Below are 18383 nucleotides of genomic sequence, written 5' to 3' on the forward strand. Positions count from 1 at the left end.
TATGTATATGTATGTATGTAATTATGTATGTACGTGTATATATTTTTTTATCCTTTCTTTTTTGTTCTCCAGGTATATTGTGCCGGTGCATTTTTGTGCTCGGTGTTCGTAAAATTGTGTCATCTTAAATCTAAATTACTTATAAATAAACCTCACATTCATATAGTATCTGTAAAACCGCGATTAAAATATCTCCAGTTATAATATATATTATATATTATATATATATATATATACATACATATATATATATGTATATATATGTATATATATACATATATTTACTCTGTAATAATCGCAATAGTTGAAATTTTTCTTTTCAGTAACTCTGTTTCATTGAATCCATTATTAATCATAATCGTCATTATCATCATCATCATCGTCATCATTATCATCATCATAATAATTATCATAATTATAATTATAAGCCTCACCGATGAATTGTTCTGTTTCTTTCTTACATTCTTCTTATCTTCTCACCTTTCGTCAATCTTATTTTCTTCATTCACAATTCGTAAACCTAAATTTTACGCGCTTATAATTACGTCTTAGTCTTCTTTAAATAAGTAAGAGTATAATTAACATAGTAGAGCATTACTCGCGAATCATATATATATATATCTACTCTGATAATATAGTAGGTTGACGTTCAATTTTCATTTTTTTTCTTTTTTCCTTATATATAATTTTGTTGTTGTTCATTCTCTTTCTTCTCGTCTCTTTCGCGTACCATTTCGTTATTAATCCTATTTATTTATTTATTTATTTATTTATCCCCATATTCTTTTTAGTTTTTTGTAATTTTATTTCTTCTCAATATGATTATCACCCAAACACCACCAAACACAGAAAAAAGACGCAAGAGCAGCAGCAGACACTCGCGTTTAAATCATCTCAACGTTGATTTCTTCTGTCAGGTGTTTTTTTTACCTAATATTGTACCAACTGGTTGCGACGGGTGATTGTCACCTTTACGGTTCCTAAAAATAAAAGAATAAATCTGAAAAATAAAAGAATAGAATGCTAATGGGTATGGGCTGACTGCGTTTTAATGTTTTCGTTATATCACACAATCAATATTATTATTATTATTATTATTATTATTATTATTTCATCAAGTGCAAATCAAAGCGCAACAAAGTGCGCGATGATGTTAAAGAAATATATAAATAAAAGAAGAAAAAAATATATCCATTAATAATAATAAAAGATCACAAAAAGAAAGAAATAAAGAAAATATAAAAGAAAAATATTACAACGCAGAGAGAAAAAGCGTAACCCATTTGGTGATTAAGAAAGATATTTGTTTGGATCAAAGTATAAATTAGGATGGTCGTTATATGGGACCCCTTTCTCAAAATTCATTCAAAGTCAATAAATTATAATGTGCAATGAAAAACGTCAAACTTTATATTTTCTATAATTGTGGGGTGTAGAAAATAAAATTGAGCCTTTCGTGTATTTCTGTATATATATAATATGCTTATAATATACGTGATTTTTCAAAAATAGAAGCAGCAAATAGTGCATTTTCGCGTGTACTAAAAAATGATCAAAATATAATGCCTGATAAAGATTACACCTTTCCTACTTTATTCTTTTTTTTTCTCTCCATTGGGAAACGTGGCTCACGGATAGATTGATTTATCTCGAGAAAGACCAAGATTCTGCAGACTCGTTAGCTTGTTCGCGAAAACAGGAACCACCACCACCACCGCCACCACCCTCTCCAGCAAATTCGTCGTATCGATCTAACAACGATCCCATAGAGTACGATAGATTGAAAATAGAAAAAAAAGAAAAATAAATGTATGCGACACAATTAATATGACTAAATAATGAAAAAAAAAAAAAACGATCTAACACGCGCGTTAGAAAAAAAAATAATAAGTTCCTAATTTAAATTGTTACATTTCATTGACTTTAAAGCTAAGGAAAGAAAAATCTTATAGAAAAATATATTTATCATATTATTTATATATATTGTTTTGTTTTTTTTTTTATATATATGTTTTTCATAAAAATCATATTTTCACAGATAGAGTAATTTTTTTTTTTTTTTTACAAATATTCTGTACCTTAAGTATCATACTCTTTTCCACGGGTTTCGCTTTTTAATAAGAAAATAAAAATATGTCGAAACATATATATATATATACATAATTTTTTTTGTCTTTTCTTTATTTATAATTATTAAGTTGGATATCTTTTTGATCGATTTTTGTATTTCTTTTTCCCAATGAGCTAAACGAAAGAGATGTAAAAAGATAACGAAAGTTTTAAATGAAGTAATATTATAAAGAGGTAGGAAAATTACGATAAATCATGAAATAAATAATTATGAAAAAGGGAATAGTTAGTTATAAGACACCCTTAAAGATATCTTACCTTCTCTTATATCTTTCGGTACGTTGGACGAGAGCGATGGCATGGAAGGAGTTTGATAAATATTGGGCCTTGCACTGATCGGTGGTAAAGGTGCTACCTTCGACCTAATCCAAATGATTATTATATCGATTAATCTCGATATATTCTTTTAAGAAAAAAAAAAAAAAAAAAATACTGTCACATTAAAAATCATGTCCTACCTTTGTTTACGAATCTTTTGATTCCTCCCGTCAAACGAAGTTGGCGTACCACCACCCGACGTGTTCGAAGAATAAGAGGGAGGTCTATACGGCCGGGGACAACCTTGAACAACAGGTGGTGAAGGTACCGGTGCGTATGGTAGCCGAGGATTGGCTGGTACTCCTGGATGCATCAGTCTCATATCTCCTGAATTATAAAAAAAAAAAAAGTATATTTATTGATAATCATTCCTTGAAAGAATATTAAGATAATATTGTTAACATATTGATTGCCACGTCTCAAATCTTAGGTTTTGTTATAAGTATCACAATTTAGAATTCATTCTATTAAACTAAAAAATGATCAATTTATTATTACAAAGTTTTCACATGTGTGTACAATGTTTAGATGTTAAATGGTTGAGTCAGTTTTTCATTTTTTATTAAAGAGAGTTTTGCGATACTCTATTTAATTATGCGAATGATGAACAAGAATTAATTGAAAAGATAGGCCTAGTCGTGGCAAACCACCATAGCAATCAAAATGTTAGTAAAATTGAAAAGATTTTGTTGTACCTTGCACGATATGGACACCCTGATACATTGGCAGTGGGTAACGTGGTTGAGGTTGTGCGCTTCTGTCCCCACTTCCACCTCCAAATAATTCGTGCGCCGGTGTAGGTGACCTGCTTGCTCGTTGAGAGCTACCTGGCGTCGAAGCTCGAACGCCAGCAACAACCTGAATAAAAAATATAAAGAAATAATTATTAATATTTGAATTTATATTTAGAATAATAAAATAACGCGTTTCATTATCTTACAGGAACGTTTTGCCTAAAGACAAGATTTGGAACTAGCGCAGGAGTCATGTAAGTGCCAGGTGGTGCTGGGGGTGTACCATTATGTGCAACCTGATGTCCAAAAGTTCCACCAGATACCATAGTTGGTGGTGCATAACTGCCAGAGTTCACATACATCAGTGGTACTCCGGGCATCTAAGAATTATTTAAATTTAAGAGATGTGAACTTCGTAATATGTATAAAAAAAATATAACGAATTAATAGGAGATGGAGATGATATTGTTTTCTTACCTGATTTGATATCGGAGTATTTGGTGGTGTAGGCACTCTGTACATAACTGGTGGTGGTTGTATAGGTTGTTGTCCTGGTGATGGATAATACGTTGGAACCATATGTACTGGTGGTTGATAAGTATAATCGGCTGGTGCTGGAGCGACAGCAGGCACCGAATTGTAAGGTACTGGATAACTGCTCATGTAATTTGCTAAACAATAAAAATATAAGAATTAATCATATTCAAAAACAATTAGAATAATAAAAATCAAAATTACCATTCGATTGACTCGGCGACGTCATAGTTTGTGCATTAAAAGTATAATTCGGTGTAAATCTTTGTTGCTGATGCAATTGTTGCCTATCACCCGGATTTTGTCCTACTGAGATCGTCGTTCCTGGTGGCGGCACAAAATACATCGTTTGCTGTGGCTATAAATAAAAGTACATTAGTAGCAAGTTAATATGTTATAAATGATTATGTATATATATATATATAATAATATATATATAATTTTCTGTTCCATGTTTAATGGATAAATGTATGAAAATACCGGTATTTGGTTTGGCGGGGGTTGCCAATAATTAGGTTGCATCGTCTGCACATTTTGCATAGTTTGACTGGAAGATGGCGGTGGTTGAGGATAGGTATGCGGTGGCGTAGAATGATTATCACCTGTACCACGTTGATCATAGATGTTCATACCAACGAAATATCCAGATAGATCGGATACGTCCTAAATCCAAAAGAGATAAATAAATGCATTCCAATGAAGAAGAACAATAACAGAAATTTCTTAAATCTTTCATCAATTGTGATAATAGTTACATTGGATTGTTGCATCGATCCTTGCTGAACAGGTACGCCACCGTAATTAGCATAAACAGGATTCTGATTGAACGCAACCTCATTTTGTTGACCATTGTTTGGAACGTTAACTTGGCCCTGCGTCGGGTGGGTCGACATCATCACAGTTTGTTGCTGTCCCATCGGTGATTGATAAACACCACCTTGGTTGTACGGTTCTGAGGTAGGTACGTAATTCGCGTACGGTTGAGCCGTTTGATTATGACTACACGTTTGTACCGTCGTGGACGGTTTGACTAGAGTTTGTTGCTGCGGAACAGGTGTACTTTGTTGCTGCGTTAACACTGGTGGCGGTGGTGGAGGTGGTGGAGGTGGTGGTGGTGGTGTAAACGGTAGACTAGGTGACGTTGCGGTGTTCGTCACGTGAGCAGCATTTGTCGTTGTTATTGTACCACCATTATTATTACCACCACCACCACCACCACTACTGTTATTGTTATTATTATTATTATTATTATTAGATTTCGAACGTTTTTTACTTTCACTCTTGTTGTCGTTCTGTCTGGCAGCTTTGGTGGGTTCAGGCATTTCGTTATGTTTGTTATTGGCTACCTGATGGCCGTTATTATCATTTTCCGTAGAAAAGAACTTTGGTGGATTCTCCGGATCAAAACGATATATCGAACCGTCTGCATTCGTATACGGTTGATTCGTTTGAGGATTTATGATGATGCTACCAGGCGGTACACTGGACAAACTCGTAATAGCCCACATCACCGTTTGATTGTTTGATTCCGGAGAGGCTAGATCTTGACTAGATACTTGAGTGTGACTGCACGTCATTGTTGCCACGGGTGATGGCGATGGCGATGGCGAGATCGTAGCATCGCTGCGTTGACTTTGAGATTTGTATCCACTACTGGATGGACTTAAACGGGAACACACGCTGGCACCCGAATCTGTAACCAACAAATTCCGTCCAATAATGATCCTACAAACTTAAAAGACACAGAAAATGTTTAAAAAACAAAATAATAAGAGAAAACAATTCAAATCCCATATCCTTGTAACTAATTATGTCAAACGTCAAAGAAAATAAATAAACGAGTAGAAAATATAAAATATCATTGGCTAATAATAAGTATATAATATAAAACAATAATAAAACAAACAAAAAAAGAAAAAAAAGAAAGAAAAACCTAAAACATCTCCGATGATCTTTATTATTGAAAAGGGATATGTCCTGTGTTCCGTGTCTGTATACCTTTCCAATCTTTAATCATCAATAATCATCATATCTATATTACCTTGACGAGAAATGCCAATGCATAAACTTGCAATAATCAGTCCGAGTAGCAAAGAATCTGAGGCGAACCTTGTTTCATGAGACGAGCTCCGGCACTATGCGTCGATGTTACGCTGTCCCCTCTTGAAAGCATGCCTCTGGTATAGCCGTCAAAACTGGACGATTTAGAAACCGAAGGTCGTACTTCAGGACGATAAGATTCTCTCGTATCGAGGGATTCACCTTTCAGCAATCGCGTTTGTCTAAAAAAAAAACAAATACAAATAGATTAAAATCAAACTACATTGAAACAAACTGTCAATTTTAACATCGGAAGAAAAACATTCAAGAATTGAATTGGATCTAGCGAATAAAATATTTCACCTGCTCGTATGATCCGAAGGATATAACAAGCGGTACCTAGCAGATGCATCAGAGCTTTCGGACGACGACCAATAAGGCCAAGAAGCAACTTCGCTGCTTTCCCCGCTACTTCCTTTGAATATCCTCCGCCTTGTCCTTTCGTATTGTTCCTGTCGTTCCTCGAAACTTTTACTACGTCGACAATAATCACCGGACAGCCTATCGGGTGATTTAAAATTGAAACTATCTTCGAACGAGTTAGAATCTCTCTTAAGTATACTTCTACGTGGTTCCTCGGAGAGTATAAGATCGTCCCTGATATGTTCCTTGAAACGGGTGTCAGGTATTCTCATGTTTTTCGTTCTTGTAACCATCACGCTTAATCCCGATTGATCGACATTATGTTCCATACCGAAATAAGCTGCCACTCTGTGAACCAACATTCTATTGTACGACGACATATTCGGAAATTTGTGACAAAGTTTTTGCCTATCCTTAGCAAACTCGATTAATTCTTTTTCAATCTTTAACAGGACAGTGCGATCCTTCTGATTACGATTTATCGTTTCTGCGATAAACTGTTCAAGGTCGATCCCGGTACTGTCCGTGTACAATTCTGTACTGCTATCTGTTTAATTGGAAAATGGCAAGGATTAGTGTGATACGATCAACGTTTGTACTAGTCAAGAATTGTATTATTATTCGACCAACCTCGAGACAAACATGGCGATGCACTGTCGAAACTACCCTGTGAGGAATTCTGATGCCTGAGTTTGTGTCTCGAACTCGGCCTGCTTACAGAAAGCGTGTTACCGCATTGTGCCGAACATTGGTTGTTACATATGTTAAGCGTGTTCGGCCTACGTTGATCCGATCTCTGATGTTGATTGTTCTGCGCATTCGGGGCCAAATTCGTACTCTTCGGTGAATGTTGAAGAGCCTGACCTGTCTTAGACGGCGAGACCGGTGTTTGTAACAAACCCGGTCTCTCGTTCTGATTGTTTTTCACGCAATTATTACATTTCTGTATGATATTCGTGCCCGATGATGATATCTTCGAACGATGATTATTATCCGATTTATTACCGTTAGTCGGTGAGATGATATTATTCTTTGGTGAATGTACCTGAGAGGGACTAGATTGACCTGCATTCCAATATTTTTCATTAATACCCATTGATTCATTTATATTCATGATTATAATCATATTGAAAAATGAAATGTAATATTAAATTCAAATTGAAAAATTAAATGACAACTTGCAACAGAATACAAATAATTTCATAATAATAATAATAATAATAATATCATCGTTTAAATAATATATATTAAAATAATCGAAATTAAAGAAATGTTTGAAATACTAATAAATATTTACCATTTCGCGATGGAACTCGACAAGTGGGCGAAGTAGCCGTGTTACGCATTTGCTTAGGTGACTGGGTGGTGGTAGTACAGAGATTGCTGTTGAACATCGACTCGTTGTTGTTCAACTTTGAATTGGTTGAATTAGGCGATAAATTACTACTATTATTATTACTCGTAGTAAATTTTTTCTCCGTTTCAACCGACGACTGTGATGTACTGTGTGGCGAAGACGGACTATTGTGCGGTTCTCGCGGTGGAGACGTTGATTCTCCTATAGCATGACTCCTTACCAGTAATTTCACTTTCGTACTCGTCTATAATATATACCCAGAAATATATTGAAATTTAACAAAACGAACATACATATACATATACACGCATTTACATATGTATCATCATCATCATCATCATCATCATCATCATCATTGTCAGATAACACAACACAACATAATAAGAAGAAATTTTGTTGAACTTTTCGTAGAATAAAACAATATAGGGATCTAATGATGATAACATGATGATAATTATCATCATCATCATGTATAGAAAAGGTACTTATGCTACCTAAACTATCTATCTAAATTTTGACTTAGTTTTATCGTGCTCTACTAATTGGTATTAACGGCTAAGCTAAATCAGATTACTTCGTCGAGGAGGAGCGGCCGAAGCAATGAGCCGTACAAGATTAAAGCTATTTAAAGAGAGCCAACGTGTTAGCATGTCGATCGTATAGACCCAACACAATCTTAGCTTACGCTTAGAAAACCAAACGATTTGGATTCTTACGTTAAGATTATCTTTGTTATGTTTAATTTGTTAATATTATGTCTGGCAAGAAGAAGAACCATTGTCTTAAAGCCACAATGAATCATTGTTATCATTGGAATTATTCACAAAATTCTATTCTCTTATGTATAAATAAAGAAGAATTTTCTATCAATATCAGAGATTTCTCGATTTATTTTCAACTCTGATTTGATTTATTCTACTTTTTATATTATATGTTACTTTTGGATAGAGATAGATATCAAATGCAATTTTTTTATTGAATTATTACTATTGACTTGATAACTCTTAATAAAATATCAGCATTATATACTTCGTTGAATTCGAATGAAAAATATTGTTATTGCTTAAACGGTGATTTCGTTATGTAAAATATTACAATATTGATAAATATATTGGGATAATAATTAATTATTTTTATTATCTATTTTTCTTTTTTTTTCTTTTTTTTTCCAAGAAATTTCATTAAGTGATAAGAATGAAGGTTATTACATTGAATATACTATTAAACGGTAATAAACTCTAATAGATCTTTTTACCCTATTCAAACGATGAGATCATATAGTGCAGAGGGTTAATAAATTAATAAATACGCTATCAAAAATGTATTATTAATTATTACTCGACGAATGTTTCATAATGTTATAAAAATGAAATTAACAATTAATATATGAAACGAAAGAAAGAACAATAAAATGTACAAGAATTAATGGGAAAAAATAAATAGATTAATAAATGCATTATAAAAATTGTATTGTTAAACTACACTTTAAAAAATGCTTTTAAAATAATGTGATAAAAATGAATTTGCATATATAGAAAAATGAATATTGCATACATAAATAAAAGAATAATGAACTATAACAAAAAGTAACAATAATACTGGAAAAAAGAAAATGATAAATAGATTAATAAATATACTATAAAAAATGAATTTGTATATAGAAATAAAGATTGCATAGATAAATAAAAGAATACTMAAATATAACAAAAAGTAACAATAATACTGAAAATTAAATAATAAATACATTAATAAATATACTATAAAAAATGAATTTGTATATAGAAATAAAGATTGCATAGATAAATAAAATAATAATGAACTATAACAAAAAGTAACAATAATACTGAAAATTAAATAATAAATAGATTAATAAATATACTATATGAAAACTGTATTGTTAAACTACACTTTAAAAAATGCTTTTAATAATGTGATAAAAATGAATTTGTATATAAAAATGTGAATTTGTATATAAAAATGAATTTGTATATAAAAATGAAAATTGTATATATATAAAGGAAAGAAAAATGTACTATAAAAGAAATACATTACCCTATTCCGAAAGTTCTTGTTCTCGGTATCCAATTTATCAGGTGGGCAGGATGGCGTGGGACGGTGGTGAGAGTTCGGTGCGGGGTTGGTGCCGACGGTGGGGTTGGCATTCCCGTCTATCATATCCGAGCCCGAGGCACTTGTATAAGCTGCAGTGGAGCCACCGAGGACGAGGCCTTGCCTGGAGGACGGCAACGAGGGCATTCCTCCGTGTACCACCACCACAGTGGGACTGTCAGGTCGACCTTGCGACCTGCTTCCTTTATGCACCACTATGCTCGGTACTAAAACAATAATTATAAATATTCGTGAAGACAACAATAATAATTGTTTATTATCTTTTTTAACATCACCATAACAAAAATATAATAACTCATCCCTTGCTTCGTTAAAGTTGGATTTAATTAATAATATTCAATATTTGTTTGTTTAAATGATATTTTCTAATTTTTCACTTTTTTTTTCATCGTACCTAGCTCGATCAAAAATCACAAAGGTTTAGGTTATTTTTCTAATAGAGATAATAGATGATAGATAAATTATAATAGAAGACAAATCTCTGATTGGGGAAAATGTTGTTAGCAAAGAGAAATAATATTTGATTTGTTTGTTTAAATGATATTTTCTAGTTTTCCCTTTTTTTCGTGGTACCTATCTCTATCAAATGCAAAACCACATGATTCTTTTCTATTCTAAAATATAGATAATAGATGACACAGATAAATTAATAAAAGATAAATCTCTGATTGGGGTAAATGTTTTAAGCAAAGATTTATTTTTCATAGATCACTCGGAAGATTCAGTTTGATTCTGAATTAGTGAACATTTTCGTGAAGCATAGAATATTCTTTGGGATATAAACGGATTAACTTGTTTTTAGGACTAGAAAAAGATAAAGAGAAAGAGAGAAGTAAAATCCAAGTTAAGCGTGAAAACACTTACTCTCCAGGCGGGCCATGTGTTAATTGCGTCATGGGGTTACGGTGTAGGGCTCTGCGACTGATGGTTTTTTTTTTTTTACTTTGTTTTACTTTACTTTAATTTACTTTACTTTGCTTTGCTTTGCTTTCCTATGTTTTACTTAATTTTTCTTTGATTTGGATTTTTTTATTTTTGTTTTCTATTCAAACAACAGGTGAAACAGGGTTAATATGCTAATTTTTTGGGTGGCGTGCAGCTCGTTGGGCTGATACAAGGAGCCAGATCACTGCACGACCACCTTCCAACATCGTACATTCTGGAACCAGACACAACACAATCCTTGATTGTCAGTTTACATCATCACAATTTAGTGCTTTCCGTATTGATAATATATTACAATCAATGTTAATCAGTGTATCGAACGATTTTTCTTCGAAATAAAAATAATCGAAAATAGAATATAAAGAAAACAAAACCACGCAAAAAAAAGAATAAAATAATAAATAAAAATACTGAGAAAAGGGCAAAGAAAAGAGAAGAAGAAGAAGAAGAAGAAAAAAAGGTGGAAAATTTGTCCACCATTCTGTGAAAAAAGTTATTCTCATCGTTATATCGATTATATACGGGAACTTTGTGTTTCATGTTAAATGTATTAAACGTTAATAGAATTATTTTCGTTCCTTTTTAGTGTTAAATCTAATTAAATCGATTCTCCATGGCGAATAAAATTTTCTTATTGGTCGATATTTTCAAAACTACGATCGTACCGATCGAATACATACTTACTAATTGACCTCGTTTAAATGAATTACATTACCGACAGTATGGGTATTTGAATAACTAAAAGAGATTCTACTATACAAAGGCTAATATTTTAACAAATGGAATACATTTGAATACAAAACTAACATACATATTGCAGATATACCGATATATATATATGCATTATCTTTGTTTCTAAGTTTTTTAATTCGTTAACACTTTCTATGTTATTCGATCGCTAAATGTTTCTTCTTAAATATTAAACTTAAGAACGATTAAAAATAATTAATAATAAAATATTAAGAAAACAAAAGAGAGAGAGAGAAAAAAGGGGGTGGAAATCATCGAAACAATATTTTCAATAAAATCAAATGATACACCAAAAAGAAATTAGGTGGAATTAATTTGTTTGTTTTTTCAAGGATAACGAATGAAAAGAAAAGAAATGAAAAAAAGAAATAAATCATTAAAAATAAAATAAAAAGAAACAAATCTCAAATGATTTTAAAGGATCAACGAACCTCCTCCAATTGGTTCCTATCTTCATCGTAGAAAATAGAGAAGAAAAATATCGTTGATTTTCGAATTATAATTTATTGAAATCAAAAAGAAGAAGAAGAAGAAGTAGAATGAATATTATTTCTTCGATTTCAACATCACTTTCTTTTCGATCTTATTAACATCAGGGGCTTCAACTTTGTTTTCACGAGATCTTAGATCTTCGATAGTTCCTGCGAAATCAATGCACGAATTCAAATTTATATTACGTTTTTCTTCTTTCTCTTTCTTTCATTCTCGTTTAAAGATAGATTCTATTTGATCTTATCTAGTTTCTTCTCTCTCTCTCTCTCTCTCTTTCTCCTTTAACTTTTTCTCTCTTTCTCTTTTTCTTATCGTTAAGTTAATCCTTTTGAAGGATTACCCTGTCAAAAACAAATTAATCAAAATGAAATTATCGAAGTTGTCCGATTGCTAACACTTAACAAACAATTTTAAAAAAAGATCATTGTATAAAGAAAAAATAAAGAAAATGCTGGAAAATGAAGGAATTGATTAGAGGGATTAGAGAGAGGAGGAGGAGGGTTTGAAAGAGGGAAAATGTTCGAAATGTCGTCGGTAAGATCGTAAAATCTTAAATCGTTTGTGAAAATGGTCTCGTAAATGAGACACGATGAATAACCGTGACTAAAATCTCAGTATTATTATTTCTATATATATAGATAATATTATTCTATTTAAATTTCACGATATATTGATATAAAGAAAATTTTCTATATTTTCTCTTATCGTGTTTCGATTAATCAAAATTCGACAGGATTCTAACGTGGATGCATAAATCGTTTTTGAAATTTCTAATCGAAATAGTAATCAAATTTTTATTTCGTATAATCTTACTATTAGAAAATAAATAATAATAATGATAATAGTAATATAAACAAAAAAATTGTTGAACGACTTATCGGAAAAATATCAAACGATATTTCTATCTCTCTCTTTCTGTGTATATATATGTGTGTGGGTGTGTGTTACAATTAATCGAAGATCGAAACGTTTATTTTCAGAAAGATATAACCATATGAAAATAAGATGTATAAGATGTATACATTATAATAATTGTAAAAAAAAAAAAAAAAACATAAAGAGAGAAGAAAGAGATAGGAATTAACGAAAAGAAAAAGAAAGTATTGTAGAAAGTAATCTCAAATATCACGGTTCACCGTTCTCCTCCTTTATGGTTTTATTTACATACATGTAGAAACGTAAACACTAACACTGAGAGAAAGAGAATGATAGTGAGAGTGAAAATGAGAATGAGAAAGAGAAAGAGAGTGTGACAAAATGATTTACATTCTTACTTTACATATTTTCTCTCTCTCTCTCTCTCTCTCTCTTTCTGTAATATATTCTTTGACAAATTCGTATCACACCATGATCGTAGCAACATGAGTCACGCGTTTTTCAACGACAACACAACATAACAGAAAGAAATAGAAGAGAAATAAGAAACAGGAATACTATTATAACATGAGCACGAGTTACAAAGTAACACCACCGTTACACAAACTAACGCGCGAAAACGTTTTGTGTGTTACGATCGATGAATCATAATCGTTTGAGATGATCTAGTAGTTGGTCGAGGAATAAGAAAAGATCAATCGATCTAATATGAAAAGATCGACCTTTCGAATAATAAAAATAACTTATAACAAAAACAAAAAAATTAAATCTTTTTCAATAAATATGAACACGCACGCATATATATATATAATATACACACGCATAGAAAAATAAAGAAAGAAAGAAAGATAGAAGAGAGAGAGATAAAGTAAAATAATGATTTACAGATTCTGTATAGAAAAAGAAAAGAAAAGAAAAGAAAAAAAATATTTCACCAACCCTTTTTTTCCTCTTCTTATCTAATTTCCAATAATGATAACAGTAACAGGATAACGGTAACATCAACTCTCCTTTTCACTTATCTCAACCAACAACCACGAGAGAAAAAGAGAGGGAATAATAGAGAAGAAGGAATAGACAAAGAAAGAAAAAGGAAAGAAAGAGAGAGAGAGAGAGAGAGAGAGAGAGAGAGAAAAAGAAGGCAAGGCACGCTTTGGCAAAACTCCACAGCGTCTCTCGAAAATAGCAAACACGCTATCTCTCGCCCCTTCCACTATGTATCCAGAACATGATTTTCGCACGGATCTTTGTGTCCGTCCGTCCGTCCGTTCATCCGTCTATCTATCTATCTATCTATCTATCTCTCTCTCTCTCCCTGTATTATTTTTCAATCAAATTTTTCTATAATAATAATAATAATAATAATAACAATAATAGAGTAATAAAGAGATAGAGAGAGAGAGAGTGTATAACAAAAAAGTAGTAATAGAGAGAAATAAAAAATAAGTCAAGAAAAGAAGTAGTAGTAGTGTGGTGGTGGTGATATATAAGAATATAAGTAGTATATGAAGAAGATAAGATAAGTTAAAGAGAATAAAAAAAAAGAGAGAGAAAAAAAGGGAGGGAGAGAAAGAGAAAAAGAAAGAGAGAGAGAGAGAGAGAGAGAGACGATATCAAAGTCTGAACTCTGATGGAAGGACCTGGACCAGCCGCAACGTACAAACCAAGAGGAATAGCACGATACACAACCACGATGCGTCAACGCGGGACCGCTTCGCGCGAGAGACTGAGAGAAAGAATGACCGAGCGAGTGAGTGAGCCAACCAATGAGCGAGTAGCGAGTGAGCGAGTGAGAGGGAAAGAGAAAGAACACGCTCGAGCCACCGTGCGCGCGAGAGCGAGAGAGACAGAGATAGAGAAACGCGTACCACCAATTCCCCCACCACTTGCTCAACGCTTTCCAGAGGCGCAAGAGTGGGGAGTGAACCGATGGTGCGCGCCACTAGGAGGGGGATGAATGAGATAGAAAGAGAGAGAGAGAGAGAGTGAGAAAGGGTAATAGAGTGGGAGTTAGACAGAGAGAGAGAGAGAGAGAGAAACACACGCGCACGCGTGACTTGCCCGACATACGGGCCAGGAGTATTTTCTCTCTCTCTTTCTCTCTTTCTAATACATAGTAGTATCATCTCTCTAACGGGCGTACCGAGAAACGTTCAACCCCTGTGGGGACCTTGCATTTCACTATTTCTTTTCTTTTTTTTCCCTGGTTTTTCCTTTCCTATTTTTTTCTTTCCTTTCCATTTCGTAACCTTTTCTCTCTCATTTTTTCTTTGTTTTTCTTTTTCCTATTTTTTTTTTTTTTTTAATGAAGTATCTACGTCATATACGTTACGAGATCGAAATTTGTTATTTCATTTTGTTAAAGGTTTATATTTTGTTCTTTTCTTTACGTTAGTAAAATTCACTTTTCTAAACACACTCTATGATGAAACAATTTTTTTTTTGTTGGCGATATAAAAGTGAAGAATAGAAAAGGGAAAGAAAAAGAAGGAGACAAAACACACAAGATAGTTTACGGTGTAAAGATCTAATAGAACAAATGATGGGCTAATGAATTTTTTTGTGTAATAAGAATTAAAATGTAAAAAAGGCATTTGAAAAAAATGTGTGTGTTTTGTCTTGTTGCTACCTTTGCTTTTCTTTTTTTTTTTTTTTTTATTTGAAAAAGATAAAAGTTTTAAATGAAATCGTAGAAGAAAATTGTTGCGAAGATCGGTGGTATTGTTTTTCTTTATTTTTTTTCTTTTTTTTTTTAATGAAAATTTCTCGATGCAACGATTATTTATTATAACGAAGAAACAGGAAGTTTGTTAAATTAATTTGATTAACCAAATATACGATGATATTGACAGATATTATATCGGATAATCGTGTATCCGAATAATTACGATATAATAATAATAATAATAGTAATAATCATATAATTGAGCAATTAATCTATTAAATCGAATTAACTGGTTAGATAAATTCACAATTTATTTTTCCAACGAAAATTTATAAGACTACTTTCTAGTATCGTTGAAGAAGAAGAAGAAAAAAAAAGAAAACGTTTACGATCATCCTCCAATATAATTTTTCTTACGATCGATTTAAAGTTATAATCCATCTTTTGTAAAAAAAAAAAAAAAAAAGAAAAAAACAAAAATAACCCCGAGATTACTTTTTGAAATAATAAAACAAATAAATAATAATTGCAGGATTTATAAATGAGACATAGTAATCGGGGGTATGTAGTACGATTCGATATATTTCAGAAAGGAATATCGGTGTAATGCATTCATATACATAACATATTATGTTTACATTCGTAAATATTTTTTATGATATCTATCGAGTTATTAAACAAATATTGATTTTGTTGTTAAAACGTTTTCATTTTTATTCGTCTTTCTTTCTTTCTTTCTGTCTGTCTGTCTTTCTATCTTTCTTCCTTTATTTATTTATTTATTCATTTTTTTTTTATTATTTTTATATTGCTTTTTATTTCGGAAACACGAGATGAGATTTTTAATCAATTACTCTCTCTCTCTCTCTCTCTCTCTCTCTCTCTCTCTCTCTCTCTCCGAGTGAATATTTCCAAACATTTTTTTTCTTTCCGTAACTTAGAAAAAAAAAGATTGAAAGAAGAAAAAAGATACAGAAGAACGAATAATAATATGAGGAAGACGAGAGAAAAAAAAAGAGAGAGAGAGAGAGAGAGAGAGAAAGAGAAAGAAGAAATAGGGTTATATATTATAAATGAAAAAATTCCATGAAAGGTGCTTTAGATTCCATGCAAAATAAAAGTAGAACCGGTAAATTTGTTGGAGTGGGTGTTGTCGAGCTCGTAAAGGACAACCGAAGGTACAGAAAGTACGGCAAAGGGTGACCGAGGGGCAAAGAAATAAAAAGAGAATGAAAAAGAAAAAGAAAAAAAAAGAAAGAGAGGACAACGGGGGGGGGGGTGGAGGGTCTGATACGAGAAAAGATGAAAAGAAACAAACAATTTTTTCTTTCATTTTTCAATTAATTTCCTCCCCCGCACACGTTAAATTCTTTTATTTATTTATTTTTGTTGTTGTTAAATTTCCTTTTTTTTCTTTTTTGTTTTAATTTTTTCTCTCGTTCTTTTTTTTTTTTTTTTTATTTTACCAAACCAAACCAAAACGGTAGTACTTGTCAAACAGAGGAATGGGGGTAGGAGTGGGATGCGGGGGCGTTAGTTCGGCTTTAGCGTAAGATCGGCTTAAAAAAAGAATTCGTTTGATGAGTTAGGTGGGCTGTAAGCCAGGAAAATACTGCGGGGATGATAGGAGAACGAATGAGAAGGAAGGAAGAAGGAAGAAAAAGAAGAAGGAAAAAAAAAGAGAAAATAAAAAATAAAAATGGAAATGAGAGGAAGCGAACGTAAAATCGCATATGCTAGTTCTATGTGTACCTTGTATTTATTATATATTTAATAGGAATATGTGTGTGTGTGTGAATCTGTTGGTACGTGATTACGTATCAACGTTTATACATAAGCAGATACAAAGCAGCGTATCATCGAATGAAAAAGAATGAGAAAGAAGATAATAGTGATTCGTTCGACCGATAATAGAGGAAAGAGTCTCGAGAAATATCAGATATCGAGTATCGCGTTACCTTGTTCAATATAAAAACCCGTTTATCTCACAACCGTGTGAACAAAATCTTTTTCTATTTCTAATTCGATATTTATAAACTACCGTGGGTGTAACGGGGTAAAAAAATTAATAATTTAAATTGTTAAAATCAGATCATATTAATTGTTCAAGATTTTTCATGATTTGTTCATATATATATATTTATTATGTGATATAGATATTATTATAAATAATAATTAAAATAATCAATCGATGAAATGTTTTCTATACAAGTTTTATATAATTGATTTATTTTGTAAAATCAAATGTGCATTTTATACTTGACTAATTATATTACAATATTAATATAATATATATATAATTTATGTGTATATGTTAACATAAAGAGAATATATATATTTGTTTTGTTTCTTTTTTTCTTTTTATAAAATTATATCAAAAATTTTATATTCAATTTTTTCTTAATTCGGATCACAAAAAGAAGAGTATACAAATAGATAAATATGTTAAAAAAGAAGAAGAAAAGAACGTTGATCGATAATCTCATCTTTTTAATGAACCTACCAACCCTCATCTTTAGAAAAATCTCATCAAACTGTCTACTTTCTTTCCGGAAAAAAAAAGATTTCTTCGTTGCGTGCAGCAAAGCAAGATCGGAGTGAATTTCGAATAATCGTCTCTTATTTATTTATCGTAAAGGCTTCATCGAAAGGCTGTTCGTGAATTGGTAACAAAAGATCAGTAAAAATAGAGAGAAAGAGAGAGAGAGAGAGAGATAGAACTTTATAAGAGCAATAGAAAATTTATATATCGGAATCATGGAATGCAGTGTACAAGTATTATTTATAGTATCACGTAACTTCAATATACTATAATATACTACTAACAATACAAGTATTTCGAATATAATAAAATTCTACCTTCTTCATTATTTAATTATAAATATAATTCTTCTATATTAAAAACAAATAGAAGAATAAAAAAAAAAGATAAACAGAAACAAATTATTTAATCACACATGATTACTTTAAAATAATATATGCTAATATA

The 18383-nt window shown here is 31.7% G+C and overlaps 1 protein-coding gene across 12 annotated transcripts in view; it reads right to left on the reverse strand.

Moving 5' to 3' along the window:
- Positions 1-468: 468 nt before the first annotated feature.
- Positions 469-18383, reverse strand: part of LOC106783583 (R3H domain-containing protein 1) — a 60574-nt gene continuing 42659 nt past the window's right edge. The window contains exons 1-17 of one of the 12 annotated variants that reach the window (XM_014742247.1): positions 13669-14044; positions 11793-12002; positions 10531-10825; positions 9589-9872; positions 7477-7780; positions 6810-7244; positions 6120-6726; positions 5826-5998; positions 4472-5409; positions 4197-4379; positions 3921-4074; positions 3660-3853; positions 3389-3562; positions 3144-3306; positions 2589-2775; positions 2389-2492; positions 469-980 (exon numbers count right to left, since the gene is read on the reverse strand). In XM_014742247.1, coding sequence (XP_014597733.1) covers positions 931-980; positions 2389-2492; positions 2589-2775; positions 3144-3306; positions 3389-3562; positions 3660-3853; positions 3921-4074; positions 4197-4379; positions 4472-5409; positions 5826-5998; positions 6120-6726; positions 6810-7244; positions 7477-7780; positions 9589-9872; positions 10531-10546 — 3966 coding nt within the window. In that variant the 5' untranslated portion in view covers positions 10547-10825; positions 11793-12002; positions 13669-14044 and the 3' untranslated portion in view covers positions 469-930. Of the gene's footprint in view, positions 1001-1460; positions 1752-2388; positions 2493-2588; positions 2776-3143; positions 3307-3388; positions 3563-3659; positions 3854-3920; positions 4075-4196; positions 4380-4471; positions 5410-5825; positions 5999-6119; positions 6727-6809; positions 7245-7476; positions 7781-9588; positions 9873-10530; positions 10826-11792; positions 12003-13668; positions 14045-14355; positions 14481-18383 lie in introns of those variants that run through there. The other 11 variants (XM_014742248.1, XM_014742240.1, XM_014742241.1 and 8 more) reach the window with 11 other exon arrangements.

Source organism: Polistes canadensis, unplaced genomic scaffold (genome assembly GCF_001313835.1).
Source record: "Polistes canadensis isolate GaletaPanama2010 unplaced genomic scaffold, ASM131383v1 scaffold_23, whole genome shotgun sequence".
In the NCBI taxonomy this organism is placed as follows: domain Eukaryota; kingdom Metazoa; phylum Arthropoda; class Insecta; order Hymenoptera; family Vespidae; genus Polistes; species Polistes canadensis.